Raw genomic sequence first — 21,130 nt, 5'->3', positions numbered from 1 at the left:
TGTATAATTCAAGGGTAATATAGTCAAATGAAGTTAGTTATGAGTTATGACTTTTTGCGCGTGGGTCTTTGGGTACTGATTACGAATCCAAATCTTCAAATCAAAATCGAAGAAGGAAGAGGAGAAACAGAGAAAGAGAAAGAGAAAGGTAATAATGAGCTTTCTTCGTCCGATCTGAGATCAGGAATTGATTTTAGGGTTTCTTAATCCCAAATTCGATTGATTGTGATTTTTGTTGTTATGTTGTGTAGTTTGAATCAAAATGGCTGGGAGAGCTTCGATCCCTGCTCGCAACTCTGCCCTCATCGCTATGATCGCCGACGAGGTACCAATCCTTAACCAAGAGATCATCATTGTTCTTAGGAATCGATATGATCAGATTCAGTTTCTGTGGTTTGATTCGTTAGGAGCTGTTCATGTAGATCATTTGGATCTGTGAGAATGTGATCTGAGCTATATCAATGCGTTTTGGGTTACAGATTTGTTTTGTGAAATGTGTAATCCTTTTTTTGATCTTAGATCAGACGAAAAGGTCTGCAGATGATCTGATTAATCATTGATAACAAGAGATCTTTGATGTTCTGTGTGTTACTAGTGACGTAACTGTTTTGAAACATTAGTTGGTATATTATTAACCATTAAGCAATCTCCAACGTGTAAATTGTTATGCACAGGACACCGTAGTTGGATTTTTGATGGCTGGAGTTGGTAATGTTGACATCAGGAGGAAGACAAACTACCTCATCGTGGATTCAAGTACGCTTTTATAACTCATCATCAAAAATGTTTATCAAGTTATGTCAATTATCTCAAAATGGTATCCCTTTTGATAAAATCAAATTAGTTGAATTTGTTACATCAAGTCAGTTTTCATAAGGGTCTTGGTAGGAGATAACTTTCTTAACTTCTATATCTGTACAGTTGTGTAGTTACAGTTTACTCTTCTAAATTAATTGACTTTTTTTGTCTGTTAGAGACAACCGTGAGGCAAATTGAGGATGCTTTCAAGGAATTTTCATCGAGAGATGATATTGCTATCATCCTCATCAGCCAATACGTAAGTACTTTCTTCCAACTCCAATATATTTAACAACTATTAACTGCTGTGTCTGTGAGGTGTTTATTTGTGTCCTTGTCAAAGAGGTAATGTCTTGTCCTACTCTCACTTTATTTTTAGCCCCTTATGTTTACTACCCATTAATGACTACCTTTCTAGCTTGCACCCTTTAAGTCACGGGTCAAAAGTTACTGTTATTGTAGGGTAGTTTTTTTTTTTTTGCTGTCTTGTTCCTAACAACTAGTATTATTGGATCGAATGTTTATAATATGAGAAAGTTTTGATGCTTGTAGGTTGCCAATATGATCCGTTTCTTGGTGGATAGCTACAACAAGCCAGTTCCTGCCATCCTGGAGATTCCTTCCAAGGACCATCCTTATGATCCTGCTCATGACTCGGTTCTCTCCCGTGTCAAGTACCTCTTCTCTGCTGAATCTGTGTCACAGCGTTAAACATATATACACATTCTGCAAGCTCGCTGAGCCTATACCATTTGTTTGTTTTTGACATTCTTGTATTACTCCTTTCAAACTCAGAAACTTTCAATAAATGTAATACTCTTGATTTTTATTTGGAGATGATTGTTATATTATTGAGAATCATTGGTAACACCATCTGATTCTTTTTGCATTAAAATAAGAGAAGAATAGAAGATAGTCATTGTGTGTTCAGGAGACAAGAGCAGACTTTAAAGATTTAGTGAAGACTTCAAGCTCCTTGAGTCCTTGCTCAGGTGATTCAGCCTCTCCCAATATCTTAACCATTGCACTTCCTACAATGACTCCGTCAGCTCCCCACTCAGCTACCTGTAATGTGAAACAAATCGAGTTGGATTAACAACAAATCCAAAAGATATTGCTAATACAGTGTGTGTGTGTGTAACCAGACCTGTTTCACATGCTCAGGTTTTGATATGCCAAATCCAACGGCGACTGGCTTGCTTGTAGCCTCTTTGATTTGTTGTAGAAGAGACTGAACATGTTCGTTAACAGACTCTCTCGTTCCAGTAACTCCTACTGAACTAACCTGAAAAGATATGAATGACATAAGATCACAAACTTATAAAAGAGTGGCAACAGAGTGTGATTCTTACAAGATAGATGAATCCTTGGGATGCTTCAACAATGGCATTCATTCGTTCTTTAGGTGTTGTGGGTGTTGTCAGCAGTACCTTTAGGACAAACATAGTAAAAAGATGGTAAAAGAGAAGGAAACAGTTTTGCTATGGAAGATGTTAAATCAAGAACATCATACAAGTTCAATCTGATGCTTTTGAGCTTCTTTACGCAGAGTCTCAGTCTCTTCAAGTGGAACATCAGGAACAAGAAGCCCTACAAAGAGACACACCATGTTATGTAATAAACGGTTCCCTGAAACACTTGAATCATAAGCTTTTTACTTAAAGAGATAACTCAAAGATGTTAAACTATACCATGAACTCCAGCATCTTTTATGATAGTCATGTAGTTCCCGATTCCTCGCCTTAGGATGGGGTTGTAATAAGTAAACAATGCAATAGGACAAGATAACTGAGGAATAACCTGAGATATTTAAAACAAAAAGAGTTTAATTTCATCTTCCATAGACTATAACAAAGCTAAGAAAAGACCAAACACACATACACACCTCTTTGAGCATAGTGATGATGGAGTTAAAGTTGGTTCCTTTAAGCAAAGAACGTCTCGCAGCAGCCTAATTCCAAAGAAAAAAATGAGTTTTTTTTTTTAAAAGCTTAAAAATGATAATGTGTTTACGGTACATCGAACCTGGATTGCTGGACCATCAGCTAAAGGGTCAGAGTAAGGAACACCGAGTTCGATAATGTCGGAGCCACAGGAGTCGAGAACTTTGAGGGCATTAGCTGTTGTGGAAAGGTCTGGATCACCAGCTGTTATATATGGAATCAGAGCCACCTTGCGACGAGGAAGATAAACACAGATCAGAGTTTTTTTGGGGGTGAAATTTAAGAAAAAATGGAACTTTTGAAGAAAAGTTGCTTACTTTGCGTTGTGATTTTAACCTAGCGAAAGTCTCTGATAGACCTAGTGTTGTTGTGGGAGGGTTGTTGAGAAGATCCATTGGCGAGTTTTCGAAGAAGATGAAGATGAAGATGAAGATGAAGATGAATGTGAGTCACTAGCGCGAGTAATTGATTTTGACTCGGGTCCGGTCCCCTCAACAAGATAAATTGATTTTTTATTCGGTTTAGTTTTCCAAACCGGAACAAAATAAACCGATGTGTATATTATTTTTGGTTTTATTTAGGGAAATTAAACCCAATAACACTAAAAAAAAACTATAATTCACTAAATAACCAAAACTCCATCATCTCTCCTACTATCTCTTCCTATCTCTCTCTACTTTCTCTCCCAAAATCTAATTTACCAACTTTTTTGGTTATTTGGCAAATAAACTCTTTTATTTACTATATATTCAAACAAACTGTAATAAAAAAAATCATATCAACAAAAAAAGAGTATTTAAATACACTGTAATTTTCTTTAAAGCCTTTTTATCAAAATAATAATATTCCCTCTATTTCACAAAAAAATTGTTTTGAAGTTTTTCATTTGTTTGAAAAAATAGTTTTACATTTTAATATAAAATTTTAATAAATTTTCATTATTAACCTCACTGTTTTAATGTATAACATGAAGAAAAAATGTTATTAATATATTAATAAAAAGTGAACAAAAAATTAATAGTTTTTAGTTTATTTAAAAAATAAAGTAACAAACCAAATCAAATAAAAAAATTAATGCTTTTTACAGCTGGTTGCTCATTTTGTGGAATGCAGGCAGTATGGAGATGATGGTAATGAAAGGTATTATATACTCAAACAACATCAAAGAAGCCAAATATAACAAAGGCAAAGTGGTCATCATTGCCTTACCCGCATATTCTCTTCTTAACAAACTTCTACGCTATATCAAATCCAGTTCCACATGTTTGTTACATACTGAAATACTGAAATTCTTTCTAATAGAAGTTTATGTAACATAAAATCGCTATTCTCTAGAGAAATTGAGACAATAAAAGTTCTAAACCTCTTTGACCATCATCATATATTAGTACATGAGGCAACTATACATTAAAGCAATATTGTTATATTTTTTAAATTTTTCTCAAAATCGATGTGTTAACCCTTACGAAAACATTGAGTTTTACGTTAAACGCTCTATATACTGAAGCCTACACTTTTTAGTGTTGTTTTAAAATTTCTAACCATATTCTAAATTTGTATCAATGTATTTTAAACTCTCTTTCATGGTATATGAGAATAGTTCTAATTTTTTTTTATTAATTAGTTTAGTAAAACTTCATAATACTCCCAAAATCGATGGATTAATCACTACAAAATCGTTATTTTCATGAAAAACGGACACATCAAAGACTTTAAACCTCTTTCAACATCATCATATGTTAGTACATGATGCAACTATGCATTAAAACAATACTTTCATATTTTTTGAAATTTTCGAAAAATCTATGTGTTAACTCTATACTGATCCCTATAATCTTTAGTGTTGTTTTAAAATTTATAACCACATTCTACATTTATATTAATGTATGCTAAACTCTCTTTCTTGGTACATGAGCATCGTTTAATGTTTTTTATAAATTAACTTAGTAAAATTTCATATACTCCCTAAATTAGTGAACTAACTATTATAAAATTGCTATTTTCTAGAGAAATGAAGACAACAAAGATTCCAAACCTCTTTGACCATCACCATATATTAGTACATGAGGCAACTATGCATTAAAAAAATATTGTTATATTTTTTGAATTTTTCTCAAAATCTATGTGTAACAACCCCCTACGAAAATATTGAGTTTTACGTTAAACGCTCTATATACTGAAGCCTAAACTTTTTAGTGTTGTTTTAAAATTTCTAACCAAATTCTACATTTGTATTAATGCATGTTAAACTCTCTTTCATGGTAAATGAGAATCGTTATATTTTTTTTATCAATTAATTTAGTAAAACTTCATAATACTCCATAAATCGGTGGAATAACCACTATAAAATTGTTATTTTATTGAAAAACGAAAAATGGCTTCAAACCTCTTCCAACATCATCATATGTTATTGCATGATGCAACTAAGCATTAAAACAATATTGTCATATTTTTGAAATTTTCTCAAATCTATGTGTAATTCCTACAAAATATTGAATTTTGGTAAATGCTTTATATACTGAACCATTATAATCTATTGTTTTAAAATTTCTAACCACATTCTACATTTGTAATAATGTATGCTAAACTCTCTTTCATGGTACATGAGAATCGTTTAATTTTTTTATAAATTAATTTAGTAAAATTTCATATATTATTACACACATGAACATAAAAAATAGTGACGAACAACCCGTGAACTCACAATCACTGGAGCTTCAGGATTACAAAAATATTGAATTTAGGTAAATGATTTATATACTGAACCATATAATCTTTAATATTGTTTTAAAATTTCTAACCACATTCTACATTTGTAATAATGTATGCTAAACTCTCTTTCATGGTACATGAGAATCGTTTAATTTTTTTATAAATTAATTTAGTAAAATTTCATATATTATTACGGAAACAACTATGCATTAAAGCAATATGTTATATTTTTTGAAATTTTCTCAAAATCTATGCGTTAACTCCTACGAAAATATTGAGTTTTACGTTGAACGCTCTATATACTGAAGCCTAAACATTTTAGTGTTGTTTTAACATTTCTAACCACATTCTACATGTGTATTAATGTATGTTAAACTCTCTTTCAGGTATATGGTAATCGTTATAATTTTTTTATCAATTAATTTAATAAAACTTCATAATACTCCCTAAATCGGTGGAAAAACCACTATAAAGTCGTTATTTTCTTGAAAACGGAGACAACAAAAGCTCCAAACCTCTTTCAACATCATCATATGTTAGTGCATGATGCAACTATGCATTAGAAAAATATTGTAATATTTTTTGAAATTTTTTCAAAATTTATTTGTTAACCTTTACAAAAATATTGAATTTTGGTAAATGCTTTATATACTGAAGCCTATAATCTTTAGTGTTGTTTTAAAATTTCTAACCACGTTCTATATTTGTATTAATGTATGCTAAACTCTCTTTCGTAGTGAATGAGCATCGTTCAATTTTTTTTATAAGTTAATTTAGTAAAACTTCATATATTCCCTAAATTAGTGGACTAACCATTATAAAATCGTTATTCTCTAGAGAAATTCAGACAACAAAGGTTCCAAATTTCTTTGACCATCAACATATATTAGTACAGAAGGTAACTATGCATTAAAGCAATATTGTTATTTTTTTAAAATTTTCTCAAAATCTATGTGTTAAACCCTACGAAAATATTGAGTTTCACGTTTAACGCTCTATATACTGAAGCCTAAACTTTTTAGTGTCTTTTTAAAATTTCTAACCACATTCTACATTTGTATTAATGTATTTTAAACTCACATTTTATGGTATATGAGACTTTTTATAATTTTTTTATCAATTAATTAGTAAAACTACATAATACTATCTTAATCAGTAGAATAATGACTACAAAATCACCATTTTCTTGAAAAACGAACACAACAAAGACTCTAAACCTCTTTCAACATCATCATATATTAGTGTAGGATGCAAATATGCATTAAAACATTATTGTCATATTTTTTAGAATTTTGTCAAAATCTATGCGTTAACCTCTACGAAAATATTGAGTTTTACGTTAAACGCTCTATATACTGAAGCCTAAACATTTTAGAAACTCTCTTTCGTTGTGAATGAGCATCGTTCAATTTTTTTTATAAGTTAATTTAGTAAAACTTCATATATTCCCTAAATTAGTGGACTAACCATTATAAAATCGTTATTCTCTAGAGAAATTCAGACAACAAAGGTTCCAAATTTCTTTGACCATCAACATATATTAGTACAGAAGGTAACTATGCATTAAAGCAATATTGTTATTTTTTTAAAATTTTCTCAAAATCTATGTGTTAAACCCTACGAAAATATTGAGTTTTACGTTTAACGCTCTATATACTGAAGCCTAAACTTTTTAGTGTCTTTTTAAATTTCTAACCACATTCTACATTTGTATTAATGTATTTAAAACTCACATTTTATGGTATATGAGACTTTTATAATTTTTTTATCAATTAATTAGTAAAACTACATAATACTATCTTAATCTGTGGAATAATGACTATAAAATCGCCATTTTCTTGAAAAACGAACACAACAAAGAATCTAAACTTCTTTCAACATCATCATATATTAGTGTAGGATGCAACTATACATTAAATCAATATTGTCATATTTTTTGAAACTTTCTCAAAATCTAACCTCTACAAGTATATTGAATTTTTGTAAATGCTTTATATACTGAAGCCTTTAATCTTTAGTGTTATTTTAAAATTTCTAACCACATTTATTGTCATATTTTTTAAAATTTTGTCAAAATCTATGCGTTAACCTCTACGAAAATATTGAGTTTTACGTTAAACGCTCTATATACTGAAGCCTAAACATTTTAGTGTTGTTTTAAAATTTCTAAACACATTCTACATTTGTATTAATGTATATTAAACTCTCTTTCATGGTATATGGGAATCATTATAATTTTTTATCAATTAATTTAGTAAAACTTCATAATACAATCTTAATCAGTGGAATAATCACTACAAAATAACTATTTAATCTACGAAAATATTGAGTTTTATGTTAAATATTCTATATACTGAAATTTATACTTTTTATTGTTGTTCTAAATTTTTTTAAGATATTCTAAATTTGTATTAATGTATGTTAAACTCTTTTTTATGGTATATGGGAGTTGTTCGAATTTTTTATCAATTAATTAGTAAAACTTCATAATACTGTCTAAATCAGTGGAATAACCCTTACAAAATCACTATTTTATTGAAAAACGGAGACAACACAATCTCGAAACCTCTTTCAACGTCATCATATATTAGTGCAGGATGCATCTATGCATTAAAATAATATTGTCATATTTTTTGAAATTTTCTCAAAATATGTGTTAACCTCTACAAAAATATTGAATTTTGGTAAATGCTTTATATACTGAAGCCAATAATCTTTGGTGTTGTTTTAAAATTTCTAACCATCTAAATTTGTATTCATGTATCTAAACTCTCTTTCATTGTAAATGAGCATCGTTCATTTTTTTTTATAAATTAATATAGTAAAAGTTCATATACTCTCTAAATTAGTGGATTAACTAATATAAAATTGCTATTCTCTAAAGAAATGAAGACAAAAGAGGTACCAAACCTCTTTGATCATCATAATATATTAGTACATGAGACAACTCTGCATTAAAGCAATATTATTATATTTTTTGAATTTTTTTCAAAATCTATGTGTCTACGAAAATATTGAGTTATATGTTAAACGCTCTATATATTGAAACTTATATATTTTTTTTATTGTTGTTATAAATTTTCTAACTACATTTTAAATTTGTATTAGTGTATGTTAAACTCTCTTTTATGGTATATGAGAATCATTCTAATTTTTTATCAATTAATTATTAAAACTTCATAATACTATCTAAATTAGTAGAATAATCACTACAAAATCGCTTTTTTTTAAAAAACAGAGACAACAAAGGCTCTAAAACTCTTCCAACATCATAATATATTATTGTATGATGCAACTATGCATTAAAACAATATTATCATATTTTTAAATTTTTTTTCAAAATTTATGTATTAACCTCTAAAAAATATTGAATTTTGGTAAATGCTTTATATATTGAAGCCTATAATCTTTATTGTTGTTTTAAAATTTCTAACCACATTCTACATTTGTATTAATGTATGCTAAACTCTATTTCATGGTGCATGAGCATCGTTTAATATTTTTATAAGTTAAATTAGTAAAATTTCAGATACTCCCTAAATTAGTGGATTAACCAATATAAAATCGCTATTTTCTAGAGAAATAGAGACAACAGAGGTTCCAAACCTCTTTGACCATCATTGTATATTAGTACATGAGGCAACTATGCGTTAAAGCAATATTATTTTATTTTTTGAATTTTTTTTCAAAATCTATGTGTCTAAGAAAATATTGAGTTAACGTTAAACGCTCAATATACTGAAACTTATACTTTTTACTGTTGTTCTAAATTTCCTAACGACATTTATTTGTATTAGTGTATGTTAAACTTTCTTTTATGGTATATGAGAATATTTATAATTTTTTATCAATTAATTAGTAAAATTTCATAATACTATCTAAATCAGTGGAATAACCACTACAAAATCACTATTTTCTTGAAAAACGGAGACACCAAAGGCTCTAAACCTCTTTCAACATCATCATATATTAGTGTAGGATGCGACTATGCATTAAAACAATATTTACATATTTTTTTAAATTTTCTCAAAATATATGTGTTAGCCTATATTCTGGTAAATGATTTATATACTGAACCCTATAATCTTTAGTTTTGTTTTAAAATTTCTAACCACATTCTACATTTATATTAATTTATGGTAAACTCTCTTTCATGGTACATGAGCATCGTTCAATTTTTTTATAAATTAATATTGTAAAATGTCATATACTCCCTAAATTAGTGGAATAACTAATATAAAATCGATATTCTCTAGATAAATGGAGACAGTAGAGGTTCCAAACCTCTTTGACCATCATCATATATTAGTACATGAGACAACTATGCACTAAATCAATATTATTATATTTTTTGATTTTTTTCTCAAAATCTATGTGTCTACGAAAGTATTGAGTTTTCTGTTAAACACTCTATATACTGAAACTTATACTTTTTATTGTTGTTCTAAATTTACTAATGAAATTCTCAATTTGTACTAGTGTATGTTAAACTCTATTTTATGCTATATGGGAATCATTCTATTTTTTTTATCAATTAATTAGTAAAACTTCATTAAACTATCTAAATCATTGGAATAACCACTACAAAATCGCTATTTTCTTGAAAAACGGAGACACCAAAGGCTCTAAACCTCATTAAACATCATCATATATTAGTGTAGGATGCACCTAATGCATTAAAACAATATTGTCATATTTTTTGAAATTTTCTCAAAATATGTGTTAACCTCTACAAAAATATTGAATTTTGGTAAATGCTTTATATACTGAACCCTATGATCTTTAGTGTTGTTTTAAATTTTGTAACCATATCTACATTCGTATAAATGTATGCCAAACTCTCTGTCATGGTACATGAACATCGTTCAGTTTATTAAAAAATTAATTTAGTAAAATTTCATATTTTCCCGAAGTTAATGGACTAGCCGTTATAAAATCGCTATTTTCTAAAGAAATGAAGACAACAAAGGCTCCGAACCTATTTGGCCATAACCATATATTAGTACATGAGGCAACTATGCATTAAACCAATATTTTTATTTTTTTGATTTTTTTTTAAAATCTATATGTTACCCTACGAAAATATTGAGTTTTCTGTTAAACGCTCTATATACTGAAACTTATACTTTTTATTGTTGTTCTAAATTTTCTAACGATATTCTAAATTTGTATTAATGTATGTTAAACTCTCTTTTATGATATATGTGAATCGTTCTAATTTTTTACCAATTAATTAGTAAAACTTCATAATACTATCTAAATCAGTGGAATAACCACTACAAAATCGCTATTTTCTTGAAAAACGTAGACAACAAAGACCCTAAACCTCTTTCAACATCATCATATTTTAGTGCAGGATGCAATTATGCATTAAAACAATATTGTCATATTTTTTGAGATTTTCTCAAAATATATGTGCTAACCTCTACAAAAATATTGAATTTTGGTAAATGCTTTATATACTGAAAGCCTATAATATTTAGTGTTGTTTTAAAATTTCTAGCCATATTTTACATTTGTATTCATGTATCTAAACTCTTTTTCATTGTAAATGAGCATCGTTCTTTTTTTTATATAAAATAATATAGTAAAATTTCATATACTCCCTAAATTAGTGGACTAGCCAATATAAAATCGCTATTCTCTAAAGAAATGGAGACAACAGAGGTTCCAAACCTCTTTAACCATCATCATATATTAGTATTTGAGGCAACTATGCATTAAAAAAATATTGTTATATTTTTGAATTTTTCTCAAAATTTATGTGTTAACCTCTACGAAAATAATGAGTTTTCTGTTAAACGCTCTATATATTAAAACTTATACTTCTTATTGTTGTTCTAAATTTTCTAACGACATTTTAAATTTTTACTAATGTATGTTAAACTCTCTTTTATGGTATATGGGAATCGTTCCAATTTTTTATCAATTAATTAGTAAAACTTCATAATACTATCTAAATCAGTGGAATAACCACTACAAAATCATTATTTTCTTGAAAAACAGAGACAACAAAGGCTCTAAACCTCTTTCAACATCATCATATATTAGTATAGGTTAAAACAATATTGTCATATTTTTTAAAGTTTTCTCAAAATATGTGTTAACCGCAACAAAAATATTGAATTTTGTTAAATGTTTTATATACTGAACCCTATAATATTTAGTGTTGTTTTAATATTTCTAACCATATTCTACATTTGTATTAATGTATGTCAAACTCTCTTTCACGGTAAATGAGCATCGTTCAATTTTTTTATAAATTAATTTAGTAAAATTTCATATACTCCCTAAATTAGTGGACTAACCTTTATAAAATCATCATTCTCTAGAGAAAAGAAGACAACAAATGTTCCAAACATCTTTGACCATCACCATATATTAGTAAAAGAGAAAACTATGTATTAAAGCAATATTGTTATATTTTTAAAAAATTTCTCAAAATCTATGTGTTAACCCCGACGAAAATATTGAGTTTTACGTTAAACGGTCTATATACTGAAGCCCAAACTTTTTAGTGTTGTTTTAAAATTTATAATCATATTCTACATTTGTATTAATGTATTTTAAACTATCTTTCATGGTATATGAGAACCATTATAATTTTTTATTGATTAACTTAGTAAAACATCATAATACTCCCAAAATCGGTAGAATAACCACTATAAAAAGGCTATTTTCTTGAAAAACGGAGACAACAAAGGCCCCAAACCTCTTTAAACATCATCATATCTTAGTGCAGGATGAAACTATGCAAAACAATATTGTCATATTTATTGAATTTTTCTCAAAATCTATGTGTTAACCCCTACAAAAATATTGGATTTTGGTAAATGCTTTATATACTGAAGTCTATAATCTTTAGTGTTGTTTTAAAATTTTTAACCACATTCTACATTGGTATTAATGTATGTTAAACTCTGTTTCAAGGTAAATGAGCATCATTCAATTTTTTTTATAAATTAATATATTAAAATTTCATATACTCTATAAATTAATGGATTAACCAATATAAAATCGATATTCTCTAAAAAAATGGAGACAACAAAGGTTTCAAACCTCTTTGACCATCATCATATATTAGTACATGAGGCAACTATGCATTAAAGCAATATTATTATATTTTTAAAAAATTTCTCAAAATCAATGTGTCAACGAAAATATTTAGTTTTCTGTTAAACGCTCTATATACCGAAACTTATTCTTTTTATTGTTGTTCTAAATTTTCTAACGACATTCTAAATTTGTATTAGTGTATGTTAAACTCTCTTTTATGGTATATGGGAATCGTTCTAATTTCTTTATCAATTAATTAGTAAAACTTCATAATACTATCTAAATCAGTGGAATAACCACTACAAAATCGCTATTTGCTTGAAAAACGGAGACAACAAAAGCTCTAAACCTCTTTCAACGTCATCATATATTAGTGTAAGGTGCAACTATGCATTAAAACAATATTGTCTACAAAAATATTGAATTTTGGTAAAAGCTTTATATACTGAATCCTATAATCTTTAGAATTTTTTTAAAAATTTCTAACCACATTGTACATTCGTATTAATGTATATCAAACTCTCTTTTATGGTACATGAACATCGTTCTTTTAAAAAAAAAATTAATTTAGTAAAATTTCATATTCTCCCTAAATTAATGGACTAGCCTTTATAAAATCGCTATTTTCTAGAGAAATGAAGACAACAAAGGTTCCAAACCTATTTGACCATCACCATATATTAGTACATGAGGAAACTATGTATAAAAACAATATTTTATTTTTTTTTGAATTTTTCTCAAAGTCTATGTGTTAACCCCCTACGAAAATATTGAGTTTTCTGTTAAACGCTCTATATACTGAAACTTATACTTTGTTATTGTTGTTCTAAATTTTCTAACGACATTCTAAATTTATATAAATGTATGTTAAACTCTCTTTTGTACTATATGGGAATCGTTCTAATTTTTATCAATTAATTAGTAAAGCTTCATAATACTATCTAAATCAGTGGAATAACAAGTACAAAATCTCTATTTTCTTAAAAAGCGGAGACAACAAAGGCTATAAACCTCTTTCAATATCATCATATATTAGTGTAAGATGCAACTATGCATTAAAACATTATTATCATATTTCTTTGTGTTAACCTCTACAAAAATATTGAATTTTGGTAAATGCTTTATATACAGAAGAACCCTATAATATTTAGTGTTGTTTTAAAATATCTAACCACATTCTACATTTATATTAATGTACTTTAAACTCTCCCCCATGATATATGAGCATCGTTCAATTTTTTTTATAAATTAATTTAGTAAAATTTCATATCCTCCCTGAAATTAATGTGCGTTAAACTCTCTCTAGAGAAATGAAGACAACAAATGTTCAAAACCTATTTTACCATCACCATATATTAGTACATGAGGTAATTATGCATTAAAGCAATATTATTATATTTTTTGATTTTTTCTCAAAATCCATGTGTTAACCCCCCCTACGAAAATATTGAGTTTTACGTTAAACGGTCTATATATTGAAACCTAAACTTTTTAGTTTTGTTTTAAATTTATAATCATATTCTACATTTGTATTAGTTTATTTTAAAATCTCCTTCATGGTATATAAAATTTGTTATATTTTTTTATTAATTGACTTAGTAAAACTTCATAATACTCTCAAGATCGGTGGAATAACCACTATAAAATGACTATTTTACTGAAAAACGGAGACAACAAAGCTCCAAACCTCTTTCAACATCATCATATGTTAGTGCTGGATGCAACTATGCATTAAAATAAAATTGTCATATTTTTTGAAATTTTCTCAAAATCTATGTGTTAACAACCTCTACAAAATATTGAATTTTGTTAAGTGCTTTATATACTGAAGCCTATAATCTTTAGTGTTGTTTTAAAATTTCTAACCACATTATACATTGGTATTAATGTATGTTAAACTCTCTTTCATGGTAAATGAGCATCGTTCAATTTTTTTATAAATTAATATAGTAAAATTTCATATGTTCCGTAAATGAGTGGACTAACGAATATAAAATCGCTATTCCGTAAAGAAATGGAGACAACAAAGGTTCCAAACCTGTTTGACCATCATCATATATTAGTACATGAGGCAACTATGCATTAAAGCAAACTTATTATATTTTTTGAATGTTTCTCAAAATCTCTGTGTCTACGAAAATATTGAGCTTTCTATTAAACGCTCTATATACTTAAACTTATACTTTTTATTGTTGTTCTAAATTTTCTAACGACATTCTAATTTTTTATTAATGTAAGTTAAACCCTCTTTTATTGTATACGAGAATCGGTCTAATTTTTTATCAATTAACTAGTAAACCTTCATAATACTATCTAAATCAGTGGAATAACCACTAAAAAATCACTATTTTCTTGAATAACGGTGAAAACAAAGGCTCTAAACCTCTTTCAAGATCATCATATATTAGTGTAGGATGCAACTATGCATTAAAAAAATATTGTCATAATTTTTGAAATTTTCTTAAAATCTATGTGTTAACCTCTACAAAAATATTGAATTTTGGTTAAAGCTTTATATACTAAACCCTATAATCTTTAGTGTTGTTTTAAAATTTCTAATCACATTCTACATTGGTATTAATGTATGCTAAACTCTGTTTCATGGAAAATGAGCATCATTACATTTTTTTTATAAATTAATATATTAAAATTTCATATACTCCCTAAATTAGTGAATTAACCAATATAAAATCGATATTCTCTAAAGAAATGGAGATAACAAAGGTTCCAAACCTCTTTGACCATCATCATATACTAGTACATGAGGTAACTATGCATTAAAGCAATATTATTTTTTTCTCAAAATCGATATGTTAACCCCCTACGAAAATAATGAATTTTGGTTAATGCTTTATATATTGAACCTTATAATCTTTAGCGTTGTTTTAAAATTTCTAACCATATTATACATTTATATTAATGTATGTTAAACTCTCTTTCATGGAACATGAGCATCGTTCAATTTTTTTATAAATTAATTTAGTAAAATTTCATATACTCCCTAAATTAGTGGACTAACCAATATAAAATTACTATTCTTTAGAGAAATGAAGATAACAAAGGTTCCAAACCTGTTTGACCATCACCATATATTAGTACATGAGGTAATTATGCATTAAAGCAATATTATTATATTTTTTAATTTTTTTCAAAATCTGTGTGTCCATACAAAAATATTGAGTTTTATGTTAAACGGTCTATATACAGAAGCCTAAACTTTTTGGTGTTGTTTTGAAATTTATAACCATATTATACATTTGTATTAATGCATTTTAAACTCTCTTTCATGGTATATAAGATTCGTTACAATTTTTTATCAATTAATTAGTAAACCTTCATAATACTCTATAAATCAGTGGAATAACCACTATAAAATGACAATTTTCTTGAAAACGGAGACAACAAAGGCTCAAAACCTCTTTCAACATCATCATATGTTAGTGCATGATGAAACTATGCATTAAAACAATATTGTCATATTTTTTGAAATTTTCTCAAAATCTATGTGTTAAAACCCTACGAAAATAATGAATTTTGGTAAATGCTTTATATATTGAACCCTATAATCTTTTGTGTTGTTTTAAAATTTCTAACCACATTCTAAATTTATATTAATGTATTTTAAAATCTCTTTCATGGTTCATGAGCATCATTCAATTTTTTTAAAAAAATTAATTTAGTAAGATTTCATATACTCCCTAAATTAGTGGACTAACGGTTACAAAATCACTATTCTCTAGAGAAATGAAGATAACAAAGGTTCCAAACCTCTTTGATCATCACCATATATTAGTACATGAGGTAATTAGGCATTAAAGTAATATTACTATATTTTTTGAATTTTTCTCAAAATCCATGTATTAAAATATTGAGTTTTACGTTAAACGGTCTATATACTGAAGCCTAAACTTTTTGGTGTTGTTTAAAATTTATAACCAAATTCTACATTTGTATTATGTATTTTAAACTCTTTTTCATGGTATATAAGATTCGTTATAATGTTTTATTAATTAACTTAGTAAAACTTCATAATACTCCCAAATTCGGTAGAATAACCACTATAAAATGGCTATTTTCTTGAAAAACGGAGACAACAAAGGCTCCAAACCTCTTTCAACATCATCATATGTTAGTGCAGGATGAAACTATGTATTAAAAAAATATTGTCATATTTTTGAAATTTTCTCAAAATCTATGTGTTAAACCCTACAAAAATATTGAACGTTGGTAAAGGCTTTATATAATGAAATCTATAATCTTTAGTGTTGTTTTAAAATTTCCAACCACATTTTATATTGGTATTAATGTATGCTATACTCTCTTTCATGGTAAATGAGCATCGTTCAATTTTTTTTTATAAATTAATATATTAAAATTTCATATACTCCCTAAATTAGTGGATTAACCAATATAAAATTGATATTCTCTAAAGAACTAGAGACAACAAAGGTTACAAACCTCTTTGACCATCATCATATATTAGTACATGAGGCAACTATGCATTAAAGCAATATTATTATATTTTTTGAATTTTTCTTAAAATCTATGTGTCAACGAAAATATTGAGTTTTCTTTTAAACACTCTATATACTGAAACTTATACTTTTTATGATTGTTCTAAATTTTCTAACAATATTTTAAATTTGTATTAGTGTATGTTAATCTCTCTTTTATGGTATATGAGAATCGTTCTAATTTTTTATCAATTAATTAGTAAAACTTTATAATACTATCCAAACCACTACAAAATCATTATTTTCTTGAAAAACGGAGACAACAAAGGCTCTAAACCTCTTTCAACATCATCATATATTAGTGTAGGATGCAACTATGCATTAAAATAATATTGTCATATTTTTTGAAATTTTCCCAAAATCTATGTGTTAACAACCTCTACAAAAATATTGAATTTTGGTAAATGCTTTATATACTGAATCCTATAATTTTTAGTATTGTTTTAAAATTTTTAACCACATTCTACATTCGTATGCCAAACTATTTTATATGGTACATGAAAATCGTTCAATTTAAAAAAAAATAATTTAGTAAAATTTCATATTCTCCATAAATTAATGGACTATCCATTATAAAATCGCTATTTTCTACAGAAATGAAGACAAAAAAAGTTCCAAACCTCTTTGACCATCACCATATATTAGTACATGAGGAAACTATGCATGAAAGCAATATTTTTATTTTTTTGAATTTTTCACAAAATCTATGTGTTAACCCCTACGAAAATATTGAGTTTTCTCTTAAACGCTATATATACTGAAACTTATACTTTTTATTGTTGTTCTAAATTTTCTAACGATATTCTAAATTTAAATAAATGTATGTTAAACTCTGTTTTATTGACCACTTTGACCATCATCATATTGAATTTTGTGTTAAACGCTCTATATACTTAAACTTATACTTTTTATTGTTGTTCTAAATTTTCTAACGATATTCTAAATTTAAATAAATGTATGTTAAACTCTGTTTTATTGACCACTTTGACCATCATCATATTGAATTTTGTGTTAAACGCTCTATATACTTAAACTTATACTTTTTATTGTTGTTCTAACTTTTCTAACAACATTCTAATTTTTTATTAATGTATGTTCAACCCTCTTTTAAGGTATACGAGAATCGCTCTAATTTTTTATCAATCAACTAGTAAACCTTCATAATATTATCTAAATAAGTGGAATAACCACTAAAAACACTATTTTCTTAAAAAACGGAGACAACAAAGGCTTTAAACCTTTTTAAAAATCATCATATATTAGTGTAGGATGCAACTATGCATTAAAACAATATTGTCATATTTTTAAAATTTTCTCAAAATCAATGTGTTAACCTCTACAAAAATATTGAATTTTGGTAAATGCTTTATATATTGAACCCTATAATCTTTAGTGTTCTAAAATTTCTAGCCACATTCTACATTTATATTTATGTATGTTACACTCTCTTTCACGGTACAAGAGCATCGATAAATTTTTTATAAATTAATTTAATAAACTTTCATATACTCCATAAATTAGTGGACTAACCTTTATAAAATTACTATTCTCTAGAGAAATGAAGACAACAAAGGTTTCAAACCTCTTTGACCATCACCGTATATTAGTACAGGAGGTAATTATGCATTAAAGCAATAATATTATATTTTTTGATTTTTTTTCAAAATCCGTGTGCTATCCCATACGAAAATATTGAGTTTTACGTTAAACAGTCTATATACAGAAGCCTAAACTTTTTGGTGTTGTTTTGAAATTTATAACCATATTCTACATTTGTATTAATGTATTTTAAACTATCTTTCATGGTATATAAGATTCGTTATAATTTTTTATTAATTAACTTAGTAAAACTTCATAATACTCCCAAAATCAGTGGAATAACCACTATAAAATGACTATTTTATTGAAAAACGGAGACATAAAAGGCTCCAAACCTCTTTCAACATTATCATATGTTAGTGCTGGATGAAACTATGCATTAAAATAATATTGTCATATTTTTTGAAATTTCTCAAAATCTATGTGTTAATCCCTACAAAATATTGAATTTTGGTAAGTGCTTTATATACTGAAGTCAATAATCTTTAGTGTTGTTTTAAAATTTCTAACCACATTATAAATTGGTATTAATGTATGCTAAACTCTCTTTCATGGTAAATGAGCATCGTTTAAATTTTTTTATAAATTAATATATTAAAATTTCATATACTTCCTAAATTAGTGGATTAACCAATATAAAGTCGATATTCTCTAAAGAAATGGAGACAACAAAGGTTCCAAACCTCTTTGACCATTATCATCTATTAGTACATGAGGCAACTATCCATGAAAGCAATATTATTATATTTTTTGAATTTTTCTCAAAATCTACGGGTCTACGAAAATATTGAGTTTTCTGTTAAACACTCTATATACTGAAACTTATACTTTTTGTTGTTGTTGTAAATTTTCTAACGACATTCTAAATTTTTTTTAGTGTATGTTAAACTCTCTTTTATGGTATATGGGAATCGTTCTAATTTTTTATCAATTAGTTAGTAAAACCTTATAATACTATCTAAATCACTGGAATAACCACTACAAAATCGCTATTTTCAAAACGGAGACAACAAAGGCTTTAAACATCTTTCAACATCATCATATATTAGTGTAGGATGCAACTATGCATTAAAACAATATTTTCATATTTTTGAAAATTTCTCAAAATATATGTGTTAACCACTACAAAAATATTGAATTTTGGTAAATGCTTTATATACTGAACCATATAATTTTTAGTTTTGTTTAAAAATTTCTAACCACATTTTATATTCGTATTAATGTGTGTTAAACTCTCTTTCATGGTACATGAACATTGTTAAATTTTTTAAAAAATTAATTTAGTAAAATTTCATATTCTCTCTACATTCATGGACTTTCCTTTATAAATTCGATATTTTCTAGTGAATTGAAGACAACAAAGGTTCCAAACCTCTTTGACAATCACCATATATTATTACAGGAGGCAAATATGCATTAAAGAAATATTGTTATTTTTTGAATTTTTCTCAAAATCTATGTGTTAACCCCGACGAAAATATTGAGTTTTCTGTTAAACGCTCTATATACTGAAACTTATACTTTTAATTGTTGTTGTAAATTTTCTAACGATATTCTAAATTTGTATTAGGGTATGTTAAACTCTTTTTTATGGTATATAAGAATCATTCTAGTTTTTTTATCAATTAATTAGTAAAATTTCATAATACTATATAAATCAGTGGAATAACAACTACAAAATCGCTATTTTCTTGAAAAACGGAGACAACAAAGGCTCTAAACCTCTTTCAACATCATCATATATTAGTGTAGGATGCAACTATACATTAAAACAATATTGTCATATTTTTTAAAATTTTCTCAAAATATGTGTCAACCTCTACAAAAATATTTAATTTTGGTAAATGCTTTATATACTGAAGCCTATAATCTTTAGTGTTGTTTCAAAATTTCGAACCACAATCTACATTGGTACTAATGTATGCTAAACTCACTTTCATGGTAAATGAGCATCGTTCAATTTTTTTTATAAATTAATATATTAAAATTTCATATATTCCCTAAATTAGTGGATTAACCAATATAAAATTGATATTCTCTAAAGAAATGGAGAAAATAAAGGTTCCAAACTTCTTTGACCATCATCATATATTAGTACATGAGGCAACTATGCATTAAAGCAATATTATTATATATTTTGAATTTTTCTCAAAATCTATGTGTCTACGAAAATATTGAGTTTTCTGTTAAACGCTCTATATACTGAAACTTATACTTTTTATTGTTGTTCTAAATTTTCTAACGACATTCTAAATTTGTATTAGTGTATGTTAAACTCTCTTTTATGGTATATGAGAATCGTTCTAATTTTTTATCAATTAATTATTAAAACTTTATAATACTATCTAAATCTACAAAATCGTTATTTTCTTTAAAAACGGGGACAACAAAGGCTCTAAACCTCATTCAATATCTTCATATTTAGTGTAGGATGTAGCTATGCATTAAAACAATATTGACATATTTTTAAAAAATTTTCCTAAAATCTATGTGTTAACCTCTACAAAA

At 27.0% G+C, this 21,130-nt stretch overlaps 2 protein-coding genes across 3 annotated transcripts; one reads left to right on the top strand and one right to left on the bottom strand.

The window, feature by feature from the left end:
- Nucleotides 1–43: 43 nt before the first annotated feature.
- Nucleotides 44–1,646, top strand: LOC106317905 (V-type proton ATPase subunit F). Of its 2 annotated transcripts, none has more exons than XM_013755714.1 (5): nt 44–148; nt 252–325; nt 675–756; nt 975–1,057; nt 1,351–1,644. In XM_013755714.1, the coding sequence occupies exons 2-5, from the start codon at nt 263–265 to the stop codon at nt 1,507–1,509; spliced, it is 387 nt and encodes a 128-aa protein (XP_013611168.1). In that variant the 5' UTR covers nt 44–148; nt 252–262; the 3' UTR covers nt 1,510–1,644. The 2 variants fall into 2 exon arrangements, with proteins under 2 accessions (XP_013611168.1, XP_013611169.1); XM_013755715.1 differs by having other exon boundaries at nt 47–140; nt 250–325; nt 1,351–1,646.
- On the bottom strand, nt 1,598–3,210 carry LOC106317904 (tryptophan synthase alpha chain). Its single transcript, XM_013755713.1, has 8 exons — nt 3,059–3,210; nt 2,824–2,970; nt 2,684–2,749; nt 2,490–2,598; nt 2,312–2,388; nt 2,151–2,228; nt 1,946–2,083; nt 1,598–1,863 (listed from the first exon to the last, which is right to left on the bottom strand). The coding sequence occupies exons 1-8, from the start codon at nt 3,134–3,136 to the stop codon at nt 1,726–1,728; spliced, it is 831 nt and encodes a 276-aa protein (XP_013611167.1). The 5' UTR covers nt 3,137–3,210; the 3' UTR covers nt 1,598–1,725.
- Nucleotides 3,211–21,130: the final 17,920 nt, after the last annotated feature.

The sequence above is a fragment of the Brassica oleracea genome, chromosome C9, assembly GCF_000695525.1.
Source record: "Brassica oleracea var. oleracea cultivar TO1000 chromosome C9, BOL, whole genome shotgun sequence".
Taxonomy (NCBI): Eukaryota; Viridiplantae; Streptophyta; class Magnoliopsida; order Brassicales; family Brassicaceae; genus Brassica; species Brassica oleracea.
The sequence above is the reverse complement of the archived record's forward strand: the minus strand, read 5'-3'. Positions and strand labels throughout refer to the sequence as shown.

Excerpts from the sequence above, each read along its gene's own strand:
- LOC106317904 (XM_013755713.1), bottom strand. The coding sequence starts at position 3,136 with ATGGATCTTCTCAACAACCCTCCCACAACAACACTAGGTCTATCAGAG. Across the intron at positions 2,599-2,683 it reads TCATCACTATGCTCAAAGAG|GTTATTCCTCAGTTATCTTG; the intron begins GTGTGTATGTGT and ends TAAATATCTCAG. Across the intron at positions 2,389-2,489 it reads AAAAGATGCTGGAGTTCATG|GGCTTCTTGTTCCTGATGTT; the intron begins GTATAGTTTAAC and ends GTCTCTTTGTAG.
- LOC106317905 (XM_013755715.1), top strand. The coding sequence starts at position 263 with ATGGCTGGGAGAGCTTCGATCCCTGCTCGCAACTCTGCCCTCATCGCT. Across the intron at positions 326-674 it reads TCGCTATGATCGCCGACGAG|GACACCGTAGTTGGATTTTT; the intron begins GTACCAATCCTT and ends TGTTATGCACAG. Across the intron at positions 757-974 it reads CTACCTCATCGTGGATTCAA|AGACAACCGTGAGGCAAATT; the intron begins GTACGCTTTTAT and ends TTTGTCTGTTAG.